At 36.2% G+C, this 20,549-nt stretch overlaps 1 protein-coding gene across 2 annotated transcripts in view; it reads left to right on the top strand.

Annotated features, from left to right (window-relative positions):
- GLRA3 (glycine receptor alpha 3) overlaps positions 1 to 20,549 on the top strand; it is an 84,085-nt gene that overhangs the window by 43,190 nt on the left and 20,346 nt on the right. For both annotated transcript variants that reach the window (XM_040065782.1, XM_040065781.2), the window contains exons 4-6: positions 17 to 240; positions 3,104 to 3,186; positions 13,366 to 13,503. In XM_040065782.1, the coding sequence (XP_039921716.1) occupies positions 17 to 240; positions 3,104 to 3,186; positions 13,366 to 13,503 (445 nt within the window). The remainder of the gene's footprint in view (positions 1 to 16; positions 241 to 3,103; positions 3,187 to 13,365; positions 13,504 to 20,549) is intronic.

The raw sequence follows: 20,549 nt of genomic DNA, 5'->3' as shown, positions 1-20,549 counted from the left end.
TTTCTCTTTTATTCAGGATTACCGAGTGAACATCTTTCTCCGTCAGAATTGGAATGATCCACGCCTTGCATACAGTGAATATCCAGATGACTCTTTAGATTTAGATCCATCCATGCTGGATTCAATTTGGAAACCTGATTTGTTTTTTGCTAATGAAAAAGGTGCCAACTTTCATGAAGTCACAACAGATAACAAGTTGTTGAGGATTTTCAAAAATGGAAATGTACTTTATTCCATCAGGTGAGTCTCTAATATAATGATTTTTTTCAGATAGAAGCTCAAAAGTATAATTAGGAATTGCTAAAACATGTATTCAGTTGCTAGTCATGCTGAACTATTATGTGTGAGTTCTGAATGCAGAATTTTGTCAACATTCATTTTTAATATTAAAATAGAAAACAATCTTTCTTTAGGCATGCACGCAGTAGAAGTAATAAGAAAAGTATCTGTCCCATTTTAAAGTACAGGTACTGAGCCTAGAGGAACTAGGACACTGCACAGAAAAGCCAGTCCTGTAGTGTTATAATCTGAGTTGGCCTGTGTATGAGTTCCACAGTCTGTAGCCTCCAATGTCATGACAATCCAATGTTACTTCTTTTCCCACTTTCTGGATATTGCAGTTGCACTTTAACATGAAAACATGGCCTGTTTGAAGAAGTATGACATTTAAACATTAGTCATTTACTGCTGGAGGTGGAGAGAAAGCCGGAAAGTAAATTTTTGAAAAGGTTTTAAGAAGCTGAAAGCAGCAATCATAAGTATTGTCAAAATCTAATTATCCCACTTCTCTTCCCACCACTTTCTTTTAATACAGACATCAGTAGGCATTTTACCACTGTATTGAAAAGCCTGACCTAATGAGAAACACATTGCATATAAGTATGCTAATGCCCCTCTAGACACAGTATAGATTTGGTATTGAAGCAGTGACTCACTTGTGCAAAATGTTACTCTTTCCAAAATAAATATACTATTGTCCACTCAGTGTTTTGCTTTGCATGCTTCTATGACACTGAATTAATGCATAATTAGACTCTTTGAAGAGACATCAGGAATCTGTAAATAGTATACTGGAGGAAAAGAAACCTGTATGACTTGCATGGATGCGTCAGTGGCGAGAAAGTCTTCTTCCTCCTTGCATCCTTCCAGTGAGATTAGGCAGCACTTTTTCAAGTTTATGCAAGGAGAAAGGGTTGGGTTAAAATTCTTATGAGGATTTAATATCCAAAAGGAGGTTACTCTGCCCATCTGGGATCATAATCAATCTTTAGTGTCACAACATGTATTCTGTCACTAGAAACAGATTCAAAGTAGGTTAAAAGAATTCCTTCTGTGTATTCAAGTAGTTCTAAATCAATTATCTGCAGACTGTCTGAGTAACACCCAAGAAGCACTGGCTGTTGTTCCACTCCAATCAAATAACTCCCTGCCTTGCCCTGCTCCTTCCAAATACATACAGCACACAGTACTCTACCCACCTCTCAGCTGAAACAAGTTTGGATTGCAACTTCAATACAATTCAGACCAAATTCATGGCCACATGAAATGGGGTGAAAACCCGAAATGTGAGAAATATTATCATACTAAATTATAAAGGCAAACATCAGCTGTGCTGAAAGCAGACGCCAGATATCTCGTCTGCTTACTTTCTGAAGACAGAAAGTTTATGTTGCCTTGATTCAATTAAGAACTACTGCAGTTTCTGAAACAGATTTAAAATCGTATCATTGGCATCTAGTTTAGTTATGTGCATTTGAGTGAGTTAACCTTCTGATAAGGGGAGATATGCTAACTGCAAGTGTGTTGATATTAAAAGAAAAAAAAAAAAAAGAAAAAGTAGCCTCTAAATTTGCTTCTTTCTTTCATTCCCTAATTTCTCCTCATCCCTAATTACATTGGAACAATTCAGACAAGAAAATAATGAGAGGTAAGAGTTCCCAACTCAATGAATACTTAATACAAAATACTAAAATATTTACTGAAGCACAAAGTCAAGTCCAGGTGCCTCTGAAATGACTTGTTGTGCTACCAGCCTACTAGTCAGAATTTGCCTTTGGAACTTTTTTAACAACATGGGAATAGGGGATGGGTCTGACTTCCCTCCTCAAACTCTCCCCACACAGCTCAGTCACTGTCAGGGTAAACAGAAATTATTGCAACAACGAATCAAGGAAGTTTAGTCCAGGAAAAAAAAAAAAAAAAAGACAGCCATACTTGCCAGCTCCTGCCCAATTCCCTTTAGCCCAGTGCCAAAAACAGAGAAGAGAGTTAAAGAGAGGGGGATTAGAGCACAGCCACGCTAGAAGAGCCTTGTGTGTAAGTAATTGAACTGAAGCTCCTCAAGTTTTTGTAGGACATTCTATCAACTGAACTGATAAACGAAGGTGGAGTCATGGCCCTGAATGATGGATGGATATCTAGGCATGGCCAGGGAGGGAAAACGTGTGCCTTTATGTCTTATAAATTCTTCTTTCCGATTCCTCCAAGAAGTTCTACTCAAAAGATAAATTATTTTCTTTATTTAAAATTTAAAAATATCTATCTTGCCTATAACTTGCAAAGAAGTCCACAGGAAGTATTAGGACTAACACTAATGCACAGCTACAGTTCTAAATTACAGGTATATCTTGGTCTACCATCAATATCATAAAATGTTTCTTTAAACCTTTGTGTTGAAATTTTGAGCACCTTATTTTAGGACAGTAACACATAAAATTACTTTCCCACCATGATTTGCAGCTGACATGTTATGAAATTCTTGCAAATTTGGGTAAGGTTTTTGCCAAGGGTTTGGAATAGTGAAACAGAGAAATAATTCTGCTGTAGCACAAAAGGCCACACTGTTGCTGCATTCCTCTAGACTACTCATTAAGTTAGACAACCCTACAAAAATATTATTTTTCTGAAAGTATTCAATTTTTTTTCCGTGCTTTCATACTAGGCTGAGTTACATGGGTTCAGCTAATAGAGATCTTTTTTGAGAGCTTTCTATTGAAACATGTATTCTATTTCAAAGTGCTTCCATTGTATCCATGCATTTTTCCTGCACAGTTCTATGGCTTTTTGGGGTTATATTTTTAATGGGTTTTTTGTGTTCTTTCAGATTGACTTTAATACTTTCCTGTCCGATGGATCTCAAAAATTTTCCAATGGACGTTCAAACGTGTATAATGCAGCTGGAAAGCTGTAAGTCTACGTAATGTATTATCCTATACATACTTTTACAGGGATTGCAACAGCTATACAGGAGTTAGGAAAACCCCTTGTAGTGGTACAAGAACAAATTTTCAAAATGAATCTTCTATTTAATCAATAGAATCTGTGAAATATAGACGATTTTAATAGGAAGAGGTTATTTCATACCTATTTGAACTGAAAATCAAGAGTTTTGTGTAAATCTGAAGTTACCATCAAACTTAAGTACCCAGTGGTGGTTTATCTTTATACAAAATATCTTCGTATGGAGTTTCACCATAAGTCTTTCTGTGTTCACACATACAGGAGGTGAATAATATGGCAGAGCATAAAGGAAACATAAGAATAACTTAAAGAAGAGATTTATGGGATTTGATGGGAAACAAAACTGCTATATTCTAACATATTTTACTTATAATCTACCTTGGTATCTTGTTCCTTAAAAGAGGATGGAAAGTGTAAAGTAGCTATCCCATTTTAAGGCACAAAACACACTCACAAAAGGAGAAATCAACTATTCTGTCTGATGCACTATATTCTCATTTTCCTTGTGGTATGAAGTATTTGGGAATTGCTGTTTCCCTTAAAATGAGAGGACTTTGAAAGCGAGTTGCAGCAGAAAAATCCTCCTAATCATGCAAAGAACAAAAATAAAATAAAGTAAAGCATTCTTTGAAAGCTTCCAGCAATCTGAAGTTTGTGAAAATTAATGACAGGGGCAAGGCAGATTAAGAAGCATTCATCTAAAATATCTAGATTTACAGTTTTAGGGCCAATAAGTAAAATATTTCAAAAATAAAAGAATTATGCATATAGAATGAACATACTGGATTATTTGAAATATATCATAGATCAGAAACACAACACACAATTTTATTAATGCATTTTTGGAAGTTTTTTCTTCTTCTATTGGAACAAAGCAACACCTAAGGGAAGGGGGGGGGGGTAATAATCTATTAGTCAGTATGACAGAACTGTTGTTGTATGTTTGTTGTATGGTATGATTTTATAGAATATTACAGGGTGGCTATAAAAGCCAGATCTATCTTTTATTACAATGGACAGATGGTAACATTATGAAGCAGCCTTTCAATATGAGGACAACAGCTGAATCTGACAGCAGAAATTTTCCTGACTAAAATGGAGAGATCATTATTTGCTGCAAATGTCAAGGAATTTATGACAACACTTTATATCCAGGATTTGAGCAAAACTCCACAGCCAACCTTAGCAGACCATCCTACTGATAAGCTATGTCACCTGTATAATTAATGTGCCTAAACAAAAGGTTAACAGGAGGCAGTTGCATCAGAGTACATGCAGATGGCAGGTATGCTCACTAAATACAATTATGCTTCAAAGAGTCATAGTGTTTGACTGAACAAGCAAAACGTTTCATTAAAAAAATGTCTTAAAAAGTTATGAAATTTTTGCTTTAACAACTTCATAAAACTCAGCTGCATTTTTCCTCTCTTTCAGCTGTTGTGAGGACAGGTCAGACAACAACTGGGCATTCTTGAACAAACAGGCATCTGGTTTGCTTTAGAGAAACCTTGCAGGAGCACACAATTCCCACAAACGACACCACAGGGAACCAACATTTATTAGTTGAATAGCACTGTAGATGTTCTACTGTATTTTTCAGCAGAATGTTTTTCACTGGAGTCTTGTTTTTAATCATTGAGTTTAGTGGGAGTAAATTCCCAGTTGCACATTCACATGGTAAAGAGAGGCAGTTCTCACAAAAGAAAAGCTGAAGAAAATACAGATGTCTGCTTCAAATTCTTTACTCATGGAGATCAAATTTGATTTCGTAAGGAAGTTACAAGTAATAAAGCTTTTCCCATATTGCCTTGTCTAATTCTATTTTACCTGTAACTTCAGACATCAGAAAACAGACTATGGGAAAAGATGATGGCCTGAGGCAGAAAATGTTGCAGCATGTGGGAGCTCTGGATATGCTTACATGTCTGATAGCAGGACAAGCTGTTAGGTTAGCAAGAGCAAGGCGGCAGTTCCCTGAGATTATTTTGGGACAGATCCAAAGCATGTATGTACAGTGACCTAAGTTCCAAGATCCTAGACCTTTAAGAGCAGGGATTCACATGTCCACAGCCAGTTTCTCTGTACAGGAAAAGCAATAGAAAGCTTGAAATTGTTGCAAAAAATATCCACATGCCGGAAAGAAGAGTAACCAGGTTAAAAAAAAAAAAAAAAAAAAAAAAAAAAGTTTACATGAGTATGAACTCTGACCAGTTTCCAAAACTTAGGAAAAGATGAACAGAAACATCCAAATTCCAGACTCTCTGGCTAAGAAAAAGCATCCAGTTGTATTTAAAATTATAGAAGGAAAAAGGAGGATGGGTGCATTTGGCATTTTCCCAGGCTTCACATCAAATCTCCCGAGGTAAGAACTGACATAACCCTGAGAGCCTGAATCCATCCAAGCATCTCTAATTTCTAGGCCACAGTGTCATACTCTGCTCTGGCTGTCTGCCTTGCATTTTCTTGGTGCACAGTGAGACAATGTAAACAGAGGGATCAAAGCACTAACCCTAGTGGTTAATGCCTTGTCTGGGGAAGTGGAAGACATTTGGGTTCAAAACAGAATACACAGTCCTCTCATGTACTGAGTGAATTATCTGGCCACCAAGGCTATGTTATAAAAACCAAAGTGTTTGCAGGAGCAAAACAGCAGTAGCCATGCTTCCAGATGTTTCTTTTTGAAGTGGTGATCTTTGCTGATTTTTCTGCTGAGTGCCAAGTTGTGTAGAACATTGTACAGTAAGAATTTACTCATTTGTCTCACGGTTTCTGTAAATTGTGTCTGATCTTGCAAGCCTTGCTCCGGCATTTGTCACTGAGCAAATTAGAATAAATCACTCATCTTTTTTTTTACTCATCGCTGGGTTGCAAAGACTGACAGTTATAAGAGACAGATCATGGGGTTTGGCTCTCCTTTAAGTAGTAATTTATTTTAGTACTAGATACTTTCCTTCAGTATTGATACTGGTGCTCCATCATAGAAAATCCAAGAGAAAAAATCTAAGAGAAAAAATGTATATTTTTTTCCCACATGATATCTGTATTTTTAGCTGGCTCATGTAATGTTTTCTCCAAGGTCAGTCTGAGCAGCTGGATTTGCCTATGGTAAAAGTACTTCATTAAATCATGAAGTGTCCGAAAAATATTTAAGTGGAAATGTCTTCTATTTTAAAGGATTTATTTTACAAAATGATTTCTCAGCAGCTAGAATGAGCTGCTTTTTCATCTTAGAAAGGGAACAAATGAAAATGCACATATGAAATAATCCCTTCTACAGTTCTACGCCTTACACCAGGGCAGCCTATAGGCATGTGGGATAATTTTAGTTTTATTCTGCTTGAATAAGACACAAAGAAATGTCAGCTAGATACATATTTATTTCTGTGGCCTGTCTCCCAGGAAAGAAATGTTTTTCTTTCATATGCTAAATCTTGTTGTCTTTCTTTTTTAAGTTTTGCTTTTACCTCACAGCATTCCTTTAGTCATAAATTACAATTATAACTTCATGTGACATTTAATATTCCTGAATTTTCAAAGAATATTGAAAAGGCTAAGCTACAAAAGAAAAAATATACTATGAAAAGCAACATAGGTAAGACATAAAACACTTTCTTACCTCATAATTTTAATTTGATGTTTCTTTTTAAATTATACAGCTGTCCTTTTTTTTCCCCTTTTGATTTCTGGAGGCTTTTTAATGTTTCTAAGCAATCATGTTCTTGTCTTTTGGATTGTTAAAGAAAATTCCCTCTGTACTACATGGTTCTTATTTGTACAATTTCTTTCCCTCCAGTCTCTAATTTGGAGATTGTACAAGTGGAAAGATGGGTATGCAGGCTGCAGCAGTATAAGCTATTGCATTACAGTAAAGTATGTGCACACTTTTCCTTTCCCGCAACAGCACAAAGACAACATAAGAAAGATAAAATAACTGGAGTGTATTTCTCATCTGCCAGGGAATGCTCAAGTCTCTACCTAAAGGACAGAAATTATGGACACACTAGGTCATGCCTGTCTGTGCCAGAAGGTGTGGAAACCATGCTGCTTCTCTCCTTTACATTTCAGTAGCACAAAAATTATCAGCTGCTCAGGCTCTGTTTTTTATTCTGCAGACGGGTGACTCAGGCTACTGTGTCTACCTGAAGCGAGAGATGACACACAGCTACAAAGATCAGGACACCTGTAGTCTTCAGCACCCGAGCAGAGCAGGGTGAAAGGGCAGTAGTAACTGTACAGCAGCTGCTGACATACAGAAACTGGAATAAAAGGGGTGGCTGAACACCTATAGGCCTCAACAAGGAATAGTAAGTTTGAGAGATGTGCTAGAGTGCTGAGCTGAAATGTTATTATTTTCCAAAATTCAGGCTAAGAAGAACAAACCTGTAACTCCCCAGGGAGAGATTCCTTCCAAACGACTTAGAGGGCAAAGTACAGCTGCTGTGCTTTGCAAAGCAGCTCAGAAGTACATTGAATAAAATCCTGCTTTCTTGGAGCTCCAGCACAAATTTAGCCTTGAAATGAATCACACCTCATTTCTGAAGCTAATATATTTAGTGCATAATGTAGAAGAATTTGTTCTAACCTCAAGCCAAAACCATATTTGTTAGCTCTGTCATATTTTCCCCCTGCTATATTGCTGGGAATTTAGGGCAAAATTCAAATGTCTGTCATGCTCTTAGGAACAGTAATGTGCAGGCAGCCTGTCCTGGAGGCAAACTGATGGGATGCCTAACAGAAGAGTAGTGGAATAACCCTACTCAACGTGACTGTAGTTCTTGCTTCAGCTGAAGACCTAAAGAACTGATGGGTTTGCTGACTAAATCCAATGTTACTTTTTGACCTGTCCCGACCTGTCCCTTACTAAAAATAATTTTAAAAAAAGAGAATGGAATTAAGATAAAACACTGGGATTAAAAAAAAAAAAAAAAATTCTGCAGTTGAACTAAACTCTTTTACAAAAAAAACACCAGATACTCTGCTCAGTCATTTCATGCTGTACATGTGTCTGTTTATTGAACATGAGGAAAAGAGTTGGGGTTTAATATACCTGTAGGTATTTTAAAATGACACAAGGGAAGCACAGCCTTCCTGTAAAAAAAACAGAATGAGTAGAAAATTTACAGGATATATTGATATTCAGCTGGATCACAAGTTTGCTCCTGGCTTGGAAAGGTATGTGTGCTGCTAAAGATGGATGGACAAAGCAAATAAAACTGTGTCAGCAGATGAGATAAAGGAATTATGTTGGAATTGCCAAGACAATGACGGATCAAAGGTAGAGAGTCTCTAAAGGTACAGGGGAGCTGCTTGCCTTGAATAAGGTGTTTCTGTAACGGTGTAGACCTTGGAGAAGCAGGAGAAGAGATGTTAGACACTTCAACAATTCTTCAAGACAAACTTGTTGGATGTTCACTGTTGTCTGTGAGATAATGGGCTTTCAATGCCTACCATTGATACTGAATTATCTGAGATAAAATCTTCCTATTCTTAGCATGCAACTGATATAAGTATCTTGTTTCCAATAAGTTCTGTAGAGTGATGTGGACTGATGTGGGTTGAATGAGACTCTATTTATTTAAGGCAGGCTTTAGTCTTATACTTTCAATATTGAATGAATGAAAAGCTGATATTTATTATTAATGATAGTGTAAAAAACCCACAAAAAACTACAAAGATACAGTCTAATTTTTTCTTTGAGGAACCTCATATGAGTGTTGATAAAAAAACTTCTCAACACCATTTTGGAAAAGATAACTTTTTCTGAGAAAGATGAGTTAGACCAAGGGAAAAGTTTGGTTTTTCTTTCAAGACATTGTAGATACCATTGATACTTAGAAATATTCCAGTAGGATCACATTCTTTTTTCCTGAAATTCTTCCTGGAACCTGTAATTGAAAATGCTGAAAATTTAAAAACTCTAACTAAACAATTTTCAGTGCTGTCTAAAGGCTAAATTTACTATGCCTGTCTTGTCCTCCATCTGCCAGAGTTTTGTATAGATTACAGCAACTAAATAATATACTACTGCAATTTAATTTTATTTGATGTCCAGTTATTCAAAACCCTCTATCAACTTTTCCAGGCACAAGTCCTGAGAACTAGTTTTCATCAATGCCTTTTCTCTTCCACCTTCTTCCTCTGTTAGTGTGACAGAGTTTTACTCTCATTTTTGTCACACTTACCATCAACTCTGTTCCACATTGTTTTCTAAAATAATATTTCTGCAGACCAAATCGAAGTTTTCCAATTGTTTCAGGCCCTCTCCCCTTCTAGTAAATTCTAAATTCTACTTAGTTCCCTAGTTCATCATATTCATCTCAGGCAGAGCTCTCAGTCTGCCAGTATATGCCTCATTACTTGGAACGACTCCAGGCTCCTGAAAATTTTGTCTCATTAAGAGAATTGTTTGCACAGAGGCCACAGTGCCTTCACAGAGTTCTTGAGTTTTCCTGAGAAATACATCCCCTGGAAACGTTCTCCTCCTGGGATGATATCTTTGTGATATAATTTGCAGCCTGCTATTACATTTTAGATGTGCAAGACCTCAGACTTTGAGTTAATAGAGTATTAGGGTAACCTAACCAACTCTGTTAACTCCTGAGCACCACTCTTCAAACATAACAAGGTTTTTTTCTATCCTTTCTTTATAGCTCTATGATGGTACCATATAGATTTTGTATAATCAGTATTATCTTTATAGAATTAAGAGCAACAACTTTATAGAATTAATAGCACAGTAACCAGACAAAAAGGAAATACTTTGCTGCTGTCTTCTTCAGCCACAGATGCTCATGTTTGTCCCATAAAACACAAATTAACAACTCTATTTCCTTTCACAACCTTCATTCATTCATTCCCTGCAAACCCAAACCCTGGCACATTGCATTTCAGTGATAGAAGTCTTTACTAATCCACTTGATTTAGTTTAGGTTGGCCTGGTCCTGAAGACCATGCTACATTATATCCTCCATTGCTCTCAGATATTCATGTAGAATAAAATATTGACTTTTTGCGCCAGTGAGCTGCACTCTCATACACTGCCTAGGCTAGTGACTGATTGTCCTTTTCTCAACAATAAAATTTATCCTCTAGGAATTCCCTAGATAACATTGTACTTCCCAGTCACTAGTAATAAAAATACCTGGTAGCAATTTATAAGTCACCAACACCGCCTCATAGTCAAAAAAGAAAAACTTCTGGTTTAATGAAAGGCTAAATATCATGTTGGGTTGCAGCTAATCCCTTATAGGCCCTAAAGAGAAATGTCTTGTTCTTTATAACTGCTACATGTGCAGTTCTTACAAGTTGCATAATATGTCTAACAATATAACTAACGCATCTAGCACAAGTTCATACAGGTAACAACACATCCATTCAGTAAAAAGCCTTCACATTTCAGGACCACACTTCACTGCTCCCTTTGCACAGTGATAACTATGTAATGGAACACCACTTCTTGGATTTTTTATCTCATACACCATTTGTAAAATACACACAGTGTATTTCTAATTTTCTGAAGCAGACTAGTATCAGCAACAGACATTTAAACCTTTAGTTAAATTTATGTTACTGAATGACTTTTTAAAAAAATTCTTTTAAAGGTAATGCACATTTGTTAATCACATAGCAAGTAGCCAAGAACCAAAAACTCAGGTGGACTTCAGGTTTAGTATTTCTAGAACAGGACAGGGACAGTCATTACTGTTAATCAGCAGAGGTCCCAAAATTAGTGTGCCAGGGGACTGTATTTTAGGCTCATTGCATCTGTAACACCACATACCTAAATATAAATACTACAATATGGTAACCACTGATTGTTTTAAAGAGTGATTTCTATAGAAATGTCTTTTTCCCCCTCATGCACAACACACACAGTGCCATGAACATTCTGAGTGTTAAGCACTGTTTTATTCAACAGGTACTCTTCATAAAATTAATTGAAAAAAAGATATTTTTTTTTATTTTGTTCAAGCTGATTTAATTGAACATGCTAGTGGAAACATTATATATTATTTTGTATTTGTATGGAAACATGATTTTAAATTTATTTGGTATAACATAAATTCATATCTCCATTAAGTTCTCTATATTTAAAGATATTTTAATTTATGACTATGATATTGCCTTACAAAACTGAAATTAACAATTTTGAATGCTAATGCTATATTTGAGCATTTAAAATGTAAACTAGACAAAAATTAATTACTACAGCAGCATTTTGACTATGTTGCTGTTATTTGTATTATATTACATTATAGAAGAATTTGTGTGCAGAGTAGAAAATCAAAACTAAAAGCATGCATTAGAAATGAATGAACCTGATTTAATGAAATACATTTTGACACAGCATTTTTTCTTGCCAGTTCAATGAGTTTTACTCAGGGAATACCACTTCTGGCCATAATCTACATGCTTCAAGTGGTAATCTGCTTTACACACAACTGCTTTTTATCTGAATTCATGCAAAGTTTGATAAGATATATACTTCCAATTTTTCACAGTTTATGGCATTTAATAGTGAAGTTTAACTGTGTTTATGGAAAATCATGCAATCAAAAAGAAAATAAAGTGTTTTCTTGCACACTTGATATATGCTTGTAGTGGCTTGAGCAACGTCTGATCTTAATTACTTATTTAAAAGGATATGGTGGTCTCATTTTTGTCATATTCATCCAGCCTCAAAAAAAGCGCCAAGTAAATCAACTGTCAGCCTGGTATCCTGTGAATACCTTGTGTAAGCGCTCTCCCCAAAAGAAATATCAAGAATTTAGAAGGAAGGAGAAGTGTTGAAAACATCTTTACATTTATAAACACTAATTCTTAGCTCCTAGGTTCATTCAACGTAGATCAGAATAGATGAAATGTATCTCAGTTTTCAGGTCAGCATATCAGGTCACTGAATGTCATTTATAGGTGTATTAAAAGAGTAACAAAGTCACTGAATTTATTGGGGTAAAATTTATGCCCATACAACACAACAAAGAGGTTACTTTTTTTGCTGAAACTCAAAATGTCAGTAATTTTGGGCAGACAGTTACTCTTAGAGGTTCTGAACAATATACTTTAAACGGTAATTTGTTACTGAAAGGTTAAAAGAATTTCTGGTTCTCAACAGGTTATTTTCAACAGTTTATTAGTATTGGACTAAGCAGAAAGGAAATATTGCAAAGAAGCTGAAAACTATGTAAATCAGATGAAAAAATTCTCCTTTTACCTTCTGGTTCCTCCTAGTATATGTGTCTCAAACTTGAATAAGAATATGAAGGTTTTTTATTTCCAGTTGTAATAACCAGATAAAATTTATTTAGAAAGAAAACTAGAATGAAATTCCGGGGAAAGCTAACAGATCATATATTCAGAAGAAATAGGGGTATTTTCCCCAGTGATATCCCATGCAAATATTTATCTGAGAGAGGGGAATAGAAGGAAAAAGTACTCATTCTTTGCAAAGACTGTGCCTTGATTAGTATGTCTTTTGCTATTGTATCTAATCCTTTGTGTGAGGTATGGATAAGTGCAGGAGACTAAATATCAAATCTGAGTGCTTCTTAATATATGTCACAGTCAGTTAACAGGAGAAGATTATAATCACTTGCTTTCCCATGTGTTGTTCCAGTTTCAGAGAAAAACAGTTTTTCAATTCAACTAATACTGCTGCAGAATTTTTAATTCACTGGTGTCTTTGAACAATTTGCACTTAGCCATTCGAATTGACATAAATCCATAAACATAACTTTGACAATCCACATTTCACCTCAAGTAAAAACAGGAAGAGATCTGAGTGTGAAGGGCCTATTTTATCCTTCACAGGTTGGGGAGAGAAAGTTATTCCCAAGCACCCAAGAGATTTGGATTTTCATATAATTTAGATGCTTTTGTCGAAATCATTAATAGACCATCTAATTATTAAGATTTAAAAGAGTTCCATAAAATAGCCATTTTGTCTCTTCCAGTTCAGTATGGTATAGAATGGCAGATAAAAATTTGTGATTAACAGGTACAAGCAGACCCTCTGTATTACCTCCTTTTTATAACATTTACCTAAAATATTGTAATTTGATATGCTACTGCTTTTCAAAGTTTGCAGCTCAGTTAGAGTTTATTTGGGTTTTTTCTTTGTTTCAGTTGGATACACAATGAATGATCTCATTTTTGAGTGGCAAGAAAAGGGAGCAGTTCAAGTAGCAGAAGGTCTCACTCTGCCACAGTTTCTGTTGAAAGAAGAAAAGGATTTATGTTACTGCACCAAGCATTACAATACAGGTAGGAAAGTGATTACAACTGAAACGACATTTAACATTTACTGCCATCATAAATGCCACAGTTCGGGTATATTTTATATATTTTAAATGTTCTCACTGAATTCAAAAGAGGGTAAGAACAATGAAGTCCTAAGTAACAAACAGACCTGAAGACTGAACAAACTTCAATTTTAAGTACGTTAAGAAAATATAGAGTTTGAATAGTTCAGAAACTGTTCAGTCAAGGGTTTTACTTATTCAGCAGGTGCCGTGACCTCATTTACAATGTGGGATTGGAAGCACTACTGAAATCCAAAGGTCTACGTACTGTGCCCTAATCATAGCCTGGCTCAGTCAGGAAAGAGGGACATAGGGTTGCCAAGCCAAGTTATCCCTGCTCTAGTTCATACAGCAAGGGAGCAGTGTGATCGAGCTGAAGGAATTCTTAGTGTGCAGTGACCAGGTGTACAAGCTAGACCTGAGCCTGCAGTGATAAGAGAAGGATGAACGGATTCAAACTGAAAGAGAATCAGTGTTGATATCAGGAAGAAATTCTTTACTGTGAGGCGGGTGAGGCGCTGGAACTGAGCCAGAGAAGCTATGGCTGCCTCATCCCTGGCAGTGTTCAAGGCCAGGATGGATGGAGCTCTGAGCGACCTGGTCCAGTGAAAGGTGTCCCTGCCCATGGCAGAGGGGTTGGAACTAGGTGATCTTTAGGGTCTCTCAACTCAAGTCTTTCTGTAGTTCTCTAATTCTATGATTCTATGATGCTGAATTGACTTTGCTGAACTGAGGTATTTAGCTCATCCCTGGGATTATTTGAGAAAGGAGTGATTACCATTAATAATATAGGTATTATATTTTTATTTTTAATTGCAAAAAACTATATGAATAACTGAACAATCACGAGCATGATAATTCTGAAAAGCAAGGCCTAAGAATGCACAGTTTATATATTCTCTTGAAATAATAATAAAAAAAGCTAAACTCTTCCATTCTAATCCATATATTTTTAATTTTTGTTCTCCAGTATGATTAAACATGCCTTAAATTTTAAGATTAGAATGATTCATTTGGATTCTGCTGAAATGTCAGGGAAAGAAAATTAAATAGGTGGTGTTCATATTGTCCTGCTACAAGCAAAATTAAGGAGGAGTGCATTCCAACACTGAGTTTTATCACAACTGCAGTAGTGCCCTAAGAGAAAAGAAGGTTCTCTCGTAATTTCCATTTAGAGTAGGAAGATACTGATAGAGATATTTTGAAGTGTTCCCCAAAATAAATTGGAAATACTTAACATGAACTTTTATTGTTCAAATACTAATGTCTGGATAATCCTTAAAAACCTGAAAATGATTTGTGATACATATCCTATAGTAGAGGAATTTTTTCACTCAGACATTTCTTTGTCAATGATAAGATAGAAACTCCTATTATTCCTTTTTTTTTTTTCCTACCATAGTCCTTATGAAAAATAAGAAAACTTTATTTTCATTCTTTTCCACTGTCTCCTTTGAGATATGAAAGCAACTTACCCTTTCTTTTTAGGATTCTCCTGCTTTTTTGCCATTTTAATGAGTGTATGTAATTGTATTCTATACCCTGTATATGATATTAACTAATGAGAAATCATGGTATAGAGTATTCTGCTCCTTTTTCTAAAGTTCATTTGCATAACCTGATGTATCAGAAGCCTCTGAAAAATTAAGACATTACTGTGATGTTTAACCTGATACTGAATGGAAACCCAGTCTAAAATTTCAGAATTTCCAGAGATTTCCAAAGACACCATCCAAAGCTGAGTCGTACTCTTACTCGTTTGTCTGAGAACTTACAATATAATCGTCAGAGTTTAAACCTTGTGATTTCAACTAAAACTTCATTTTTTCAATATTTTGAAGGCACAGCATTTTTCTTCACAACCTATGTTTCAAGCCTATTTAACTTGGTATTAATCTTTATCTAAGGAAACATAGGAAAATATGCTACCCTAGGCACACTATACTATAGGTTACATGGGGTCAGTTTATATGTACTGTTTTTTCACTGTGGCCCTAAGCTGAGTGGAGAAGCAGGAGCAACAGATGTTATTAACTGTGTGAGAGGCCTCATGGTTCTCAAGATGTGGCTACAAGTGTGCTTGTCTCTGAGCAATTCTGTCACATTTAGGTGAGAGGAGGGGTTTTACCGCAAAAAGTCTAGAGGACAGTGTGTCCCATCAGCAGCCTGTTGTATTCTGTATTGCTTTGGCCAAATGGCACTTCTGTGGCCAAACATGATTTAAGATGTGAGTGCAACCCACAACCCTGGGGAGGTGAAGCCCTTGCCTGTACTGAAAAAGTATCTGGACCGTTTAACTTGTCCACAAACAAATCAAGGCATTGATAACACAGAAACCTTGGAAGTCGGGATGCAGTTAGAGGATGGGAATGCAAAAAGATGTCAGCAAAAAATAAAGTAATTACACAGCTGTGGGACCTGCCTGTGATGGGCAGGGGGGAAAAAATATGATGCTGATGCTGAGCAGCAGGTGTCCTCACCAGAGGAAGCAGCAGAGTGTCCTGCTCTGAGTTACAGCACCAAAATTACAGGTAAAGAACTTTATCAGGGCAAATCAGAAAGAAAAGACATTTTTACCCATGAAGGACTACATTTATTGTGACAATCCCCTCTTTGAGACAACAGTATTTTGTCCAAAGTATTCTTTTTTTAAATTCTAATCTTCCATATGAAGCAAATTTAATCAGATTAGAGGGTTTGGTTCTAGGAGAGTAAGAATTCCTTTTATTTCTTTGTTATAGTCAATATTATTAACTACCATTTGTAGGTTAAAACCCCATAAACATTTTATTAAAACACAACAACAACTATTTTCACTGTGTCACTTGGATACAGGATCAGTAATGTGCTTTCTTAAGGCTTCTGCAATGAGATACTGCAGGCAGATATGCCTTTAGGTTACTCCACAAGAACAAAAATTTACAAAAAGTAATTTTTAAAATATGATGTGAAGCTTATTTCTCTGGCCTATGACAGATTAGATAAAATGAATTCTTAAAATAATGCTAAGCAACTGCAGCTGGTATGCAGTAAGTGACCAAAGAAGAGTTTTCAAATTAAATCCAGTTACAACACAGGATGGAAATCTCTTTTAAGACATCCTGTAGAACAGAAAAAAACTCCCCAAATTCTCCCTGTGAAGCAAATTAACATGAAGCTTCAGGACAGTATGTGGAAACTCATCAGTACATGTCTCATCAGTGTTTCATGCCCAATTGAAAATGATTCACTCTAACCCGAGCTCAGAAAATAAACTGTCTAAATATAGAGACATAACAGTTTCAGCAACAGTACAGCAAAATGGCTCATCAAATCTTGTGTTCTGAAGTGACACAACAGCATTTCTGATAATTTTCATGTTTTGCATCCACAAGCATATCTGCAGTGACCAATTTGGAAAGCGAAGTAGAATCATGACAACCAGAAAAATCACACATGAACCATATACATTACAAGGATGGTCTCACTTTGCCACAGTCCTTTGTGACATTAGTTGCTTCCTTGGGCTGTTATGCAACACCTAAATTTTATTTCAATTACAGATAATTTCCATCACTGCTTCAAAAAGCCCAATATACGGTAGCATGAATTTATACATAATAGCATTGGTTTACATGCACAAATGAGTCTTGGCTTTACTCCCGTATCATGGATAATGCTTTACACACGCACTTGAGTGATGCTGCTCAAAATTGTCTTAGGTCTAGTAATGCCTTTTGGATCAGATAATTGGATGTAGTGGAAAGAGTGGAGCTGTGACTGCTACACTCACCACCAGAACTGGTAGATCCTGTACATGACCGTTTCTGATAATTGCGATCTGGATGAACAGCATGCTTCCTAAATTCCACACTCCCCATCTGACTTCCTAATGTGCACATCACAAACACAATTTTTTCTCATGATCCCATTTGTTCCCCCACAGTCAAAAATGTTGCTTAACAGCCTGTAGATTTTGGCTCTTCTAAGTCTCACCTTCAACCAACCTGGTGTCTTACATTCAGCCATTTTGCTGCCAGCTTGATGACGGTGATTAAAGGAGACACAACTTCAATGTCTTTCTCTGACAACAACTCAAACCCTTACTTCTGTTGACAAACACCTAAAACGCTCTTTTTGAGATTATAAGAGTGATTTTTAAGACATGACTTTTTAATTCCCTCAAGGTTTTTTTCATGGACCATTTCTCCAAAAAGGAGGTTTATACTTTTTACCCAGGAGATAGTCTACAGGTGTGAAATCTCTGAAGCTGCTCATTCCTTCACTGAAAAAACAGAAATTCTAAACACTTTGGAAGACAGAGTCTATGGCAGGCTGAGAATGTGACCATCCCTAGACACACAAAATGGCACTGTCTGACTCCAACAAGGCATTTTTCTCAAGGGCAAAGAGGCCACAGTTGTCAACCCTGCACTGATCAAAATTTGAGCATTCTACTTTAAAGATTCATTGAATAGAAATTCATCATCCGTCCTAGAAGTGGAAACATTACACCTAGATGTCTCTTTAGTTTATACTTCTCCCCTGTCTGCTAACACAGTGTAGCACACGACAAGTCTTTCACATCACAAGGCTTCTGTTCAAGTCGATATCTCTCAGGCTCCCAAGCCTGGGAGACCTGCTGCCTACCCAGTCCACCTCCAGCCTGGATCAGGGCAGGGAGTTACTCCATCCTCATCAGAAATCTGTGCATTTGTCCTTGCCATGAGCTTACCCTGGATTCCCCAGCCTACAAAGGTCCTGCTCAATGCAGCTCAGTTCTTCATTCTGAGGGACATGAAAACTGCCAGTGCAAATTTATCAAGATGAAAAAGAGTTTCTCTTTTCCATATTTATTTTCAACTGTCTTTTACTGCAGTCATTATCAATCTTACACCAGTGTCAAGTTTGCCACCTAACTCTGTATTTTTTTTCCGAAAAAGAGCTATGTAAACACACTTTCTTCCTGTCCAGGAATCTATGCAGTCAAAAACACGTGACAGCCTCAGCACTGATTTCCACCAATATACTGCTGATATTCACAGACTGTGACTTGAAAGGAAAACTGAATGTTACTACATTCCTAGAGTAATTTAGTGAATCTTGGCTTTAGATACATAAGGCAAGTTCCATGTAAATGAAAATTTGTCTAGTTCTATATGTTAGACACTGAGAAATCATTATTTCTATGAAGGCTGTATGAAGATAGATACAGTGTTTTATCTGTCTTATGATGAGGAAAATCTGGTAGTTTTATAAGCAAAATGCACTCAAATTGCAATTTATGCTAAAGTGTAAATTGGAAATTTTGTAGAGACTGCATTTACCAAGTGCTTTTTCATTATCCTGACTTCTTCTTAGAAAGTTATGTAAATAATTTCAGCTAAATTTACTTATATGGAATCATTTTTATAGGTACAATCTCTTGAAATAATGAGCTTTGCATACACATTATTTTTGAATTTCATTTTTTGTTTAAAAATTTTTATCACTGGAAGGCAAAGGAACAGAAAGCATTTAACTGTATTTCAGTAAAAAGTAAAGCAGAAAGCGTCACATTCTTGGAAGAATAAAAAGGAAATGTCTTTACTGAACAAAGTAAAATCAAGTGGACTGCTTTTCTTGTTACAATTCTGGTAATGATTCAAATGGGAGAGAAAGTAAAGGGGATAGTATTGCCCCATAGAAAAGTCAGTTTATATATTTCACTCTCCTTCATCTGCTCTATGAAAATCGTCTGCTATTCTGACATAATACGCTGTTGCCAAGAGATGTAAATTACAATCTTCTTTTAGCAGATGCAGAGAAAAAAGAAAGCACACACCAAAATGCAAAAGCAAAGGGCTGGTGGTCTATGTGATTCCTCTTATGGCAATACAGATTTATTTCCTCCTGCCTATTTTCCACTGAGATGTTTTTTCAGTTAGAAGGTAAAATTGTCCTCAGAAATTTTCCTTCCAACATTAATAAATTCAAACATAAAAAGCTGAGGCATTTGTTGTGGGTTTTTTTGTTTGTTTCCTTTTTTTTTTGTTTTTGTTTGTTTGGTTGGTTTTTGTTTTTGTTTTTGATTTTGTTTTGGGGAACTTTTTTCACCAATGCATTTTGTCTGAAGATTGAGCCAATCGCCACACTCTCACTAAAAGCAAAGACCTTTGCCAGGGTAATTCCATCCTGTGTACTAGATTAAACATTAGGGTTTATATATGCAAGGACTTTAATAAAAGCATCGATTTTATTAAACGTGAGAAATGTTTTTTTGTCTCAGGACAATACTGATCAAACTTCATCTGTCTGGAGCTTTAACACACATGTATTTAAAGGACTAGCTTTCTACTACCTAGCACACTGAAGTTCCCCAGCTCAGGAGATGACAAGCGCCAGAACCAGCTTTAAGAAAGCACTGGAGAAATACAGCAAAGGGAAGGTCTGTGATGGCCTGCAATAAGATCATATTGGCAATATATATGTCATGAACTATCCTCAGTGTGAGTTGTCCTGCAAGAGATATTCATTTTCAGTAAATATTTGTCCTTGTAGGGAGAGTAGATAGGAATGCTCAGAGCAATGCAGTGACAACCATTTAGTAAGGACCCATGAATCCAAGGTATTAAGCTCTAGAAAGCAGTCAAAGGCATAAGATGAACTAGCCATATACATCAATCTATACAAAATCTCTTTCTTGAGTCCACCAATTGTTTCATTTTGGAAGAAGTGTCTTTAACTTTTGTCTTGAGAAGAAAGAGCTATCATTACTTTTATATCTATAAAGAAAAGAGTGGCAGCTTGCTTTTGCTATATGTTATCTTCTCCACATAAGAAGACAAACTCTGGTTTTTACATACTTAAAAATGGTAAACACAGCAGAGGTTTAAAATAACACCAAGAGGCAAATACTCTGTCTAATGCAATTTTCAAGCTTATTTTGAACTTATGATCTCTGTCAGGGTATGGGGAGTAGAGGAATTGAGCTGCTTAAAAATGGCTTTCCAGAAGACAGACAAGTGGGAGAAGCTCTCTATTGTATTA

The sequence above is a fragment of the Hirundo rustica genome, chromosome 5, assembly GCF_015227805.2.
Source record: "Hirundo rustica isolate bHirRus1 chromosome 5, bHirRus1.pri.v3, whole genome shotgun sequence".
Lineage (NCBI taxonomy): Eukaryota > Metazoa > Chordata > Aves > Passeriformes > Hirundinidae > Hirundo > Hirundo rustica.
The sequence above is the reverse complement of the archived record's forward strand: the minus strand, read 5'-3'. Positions and strand labels throughout refer to the sequence as shown.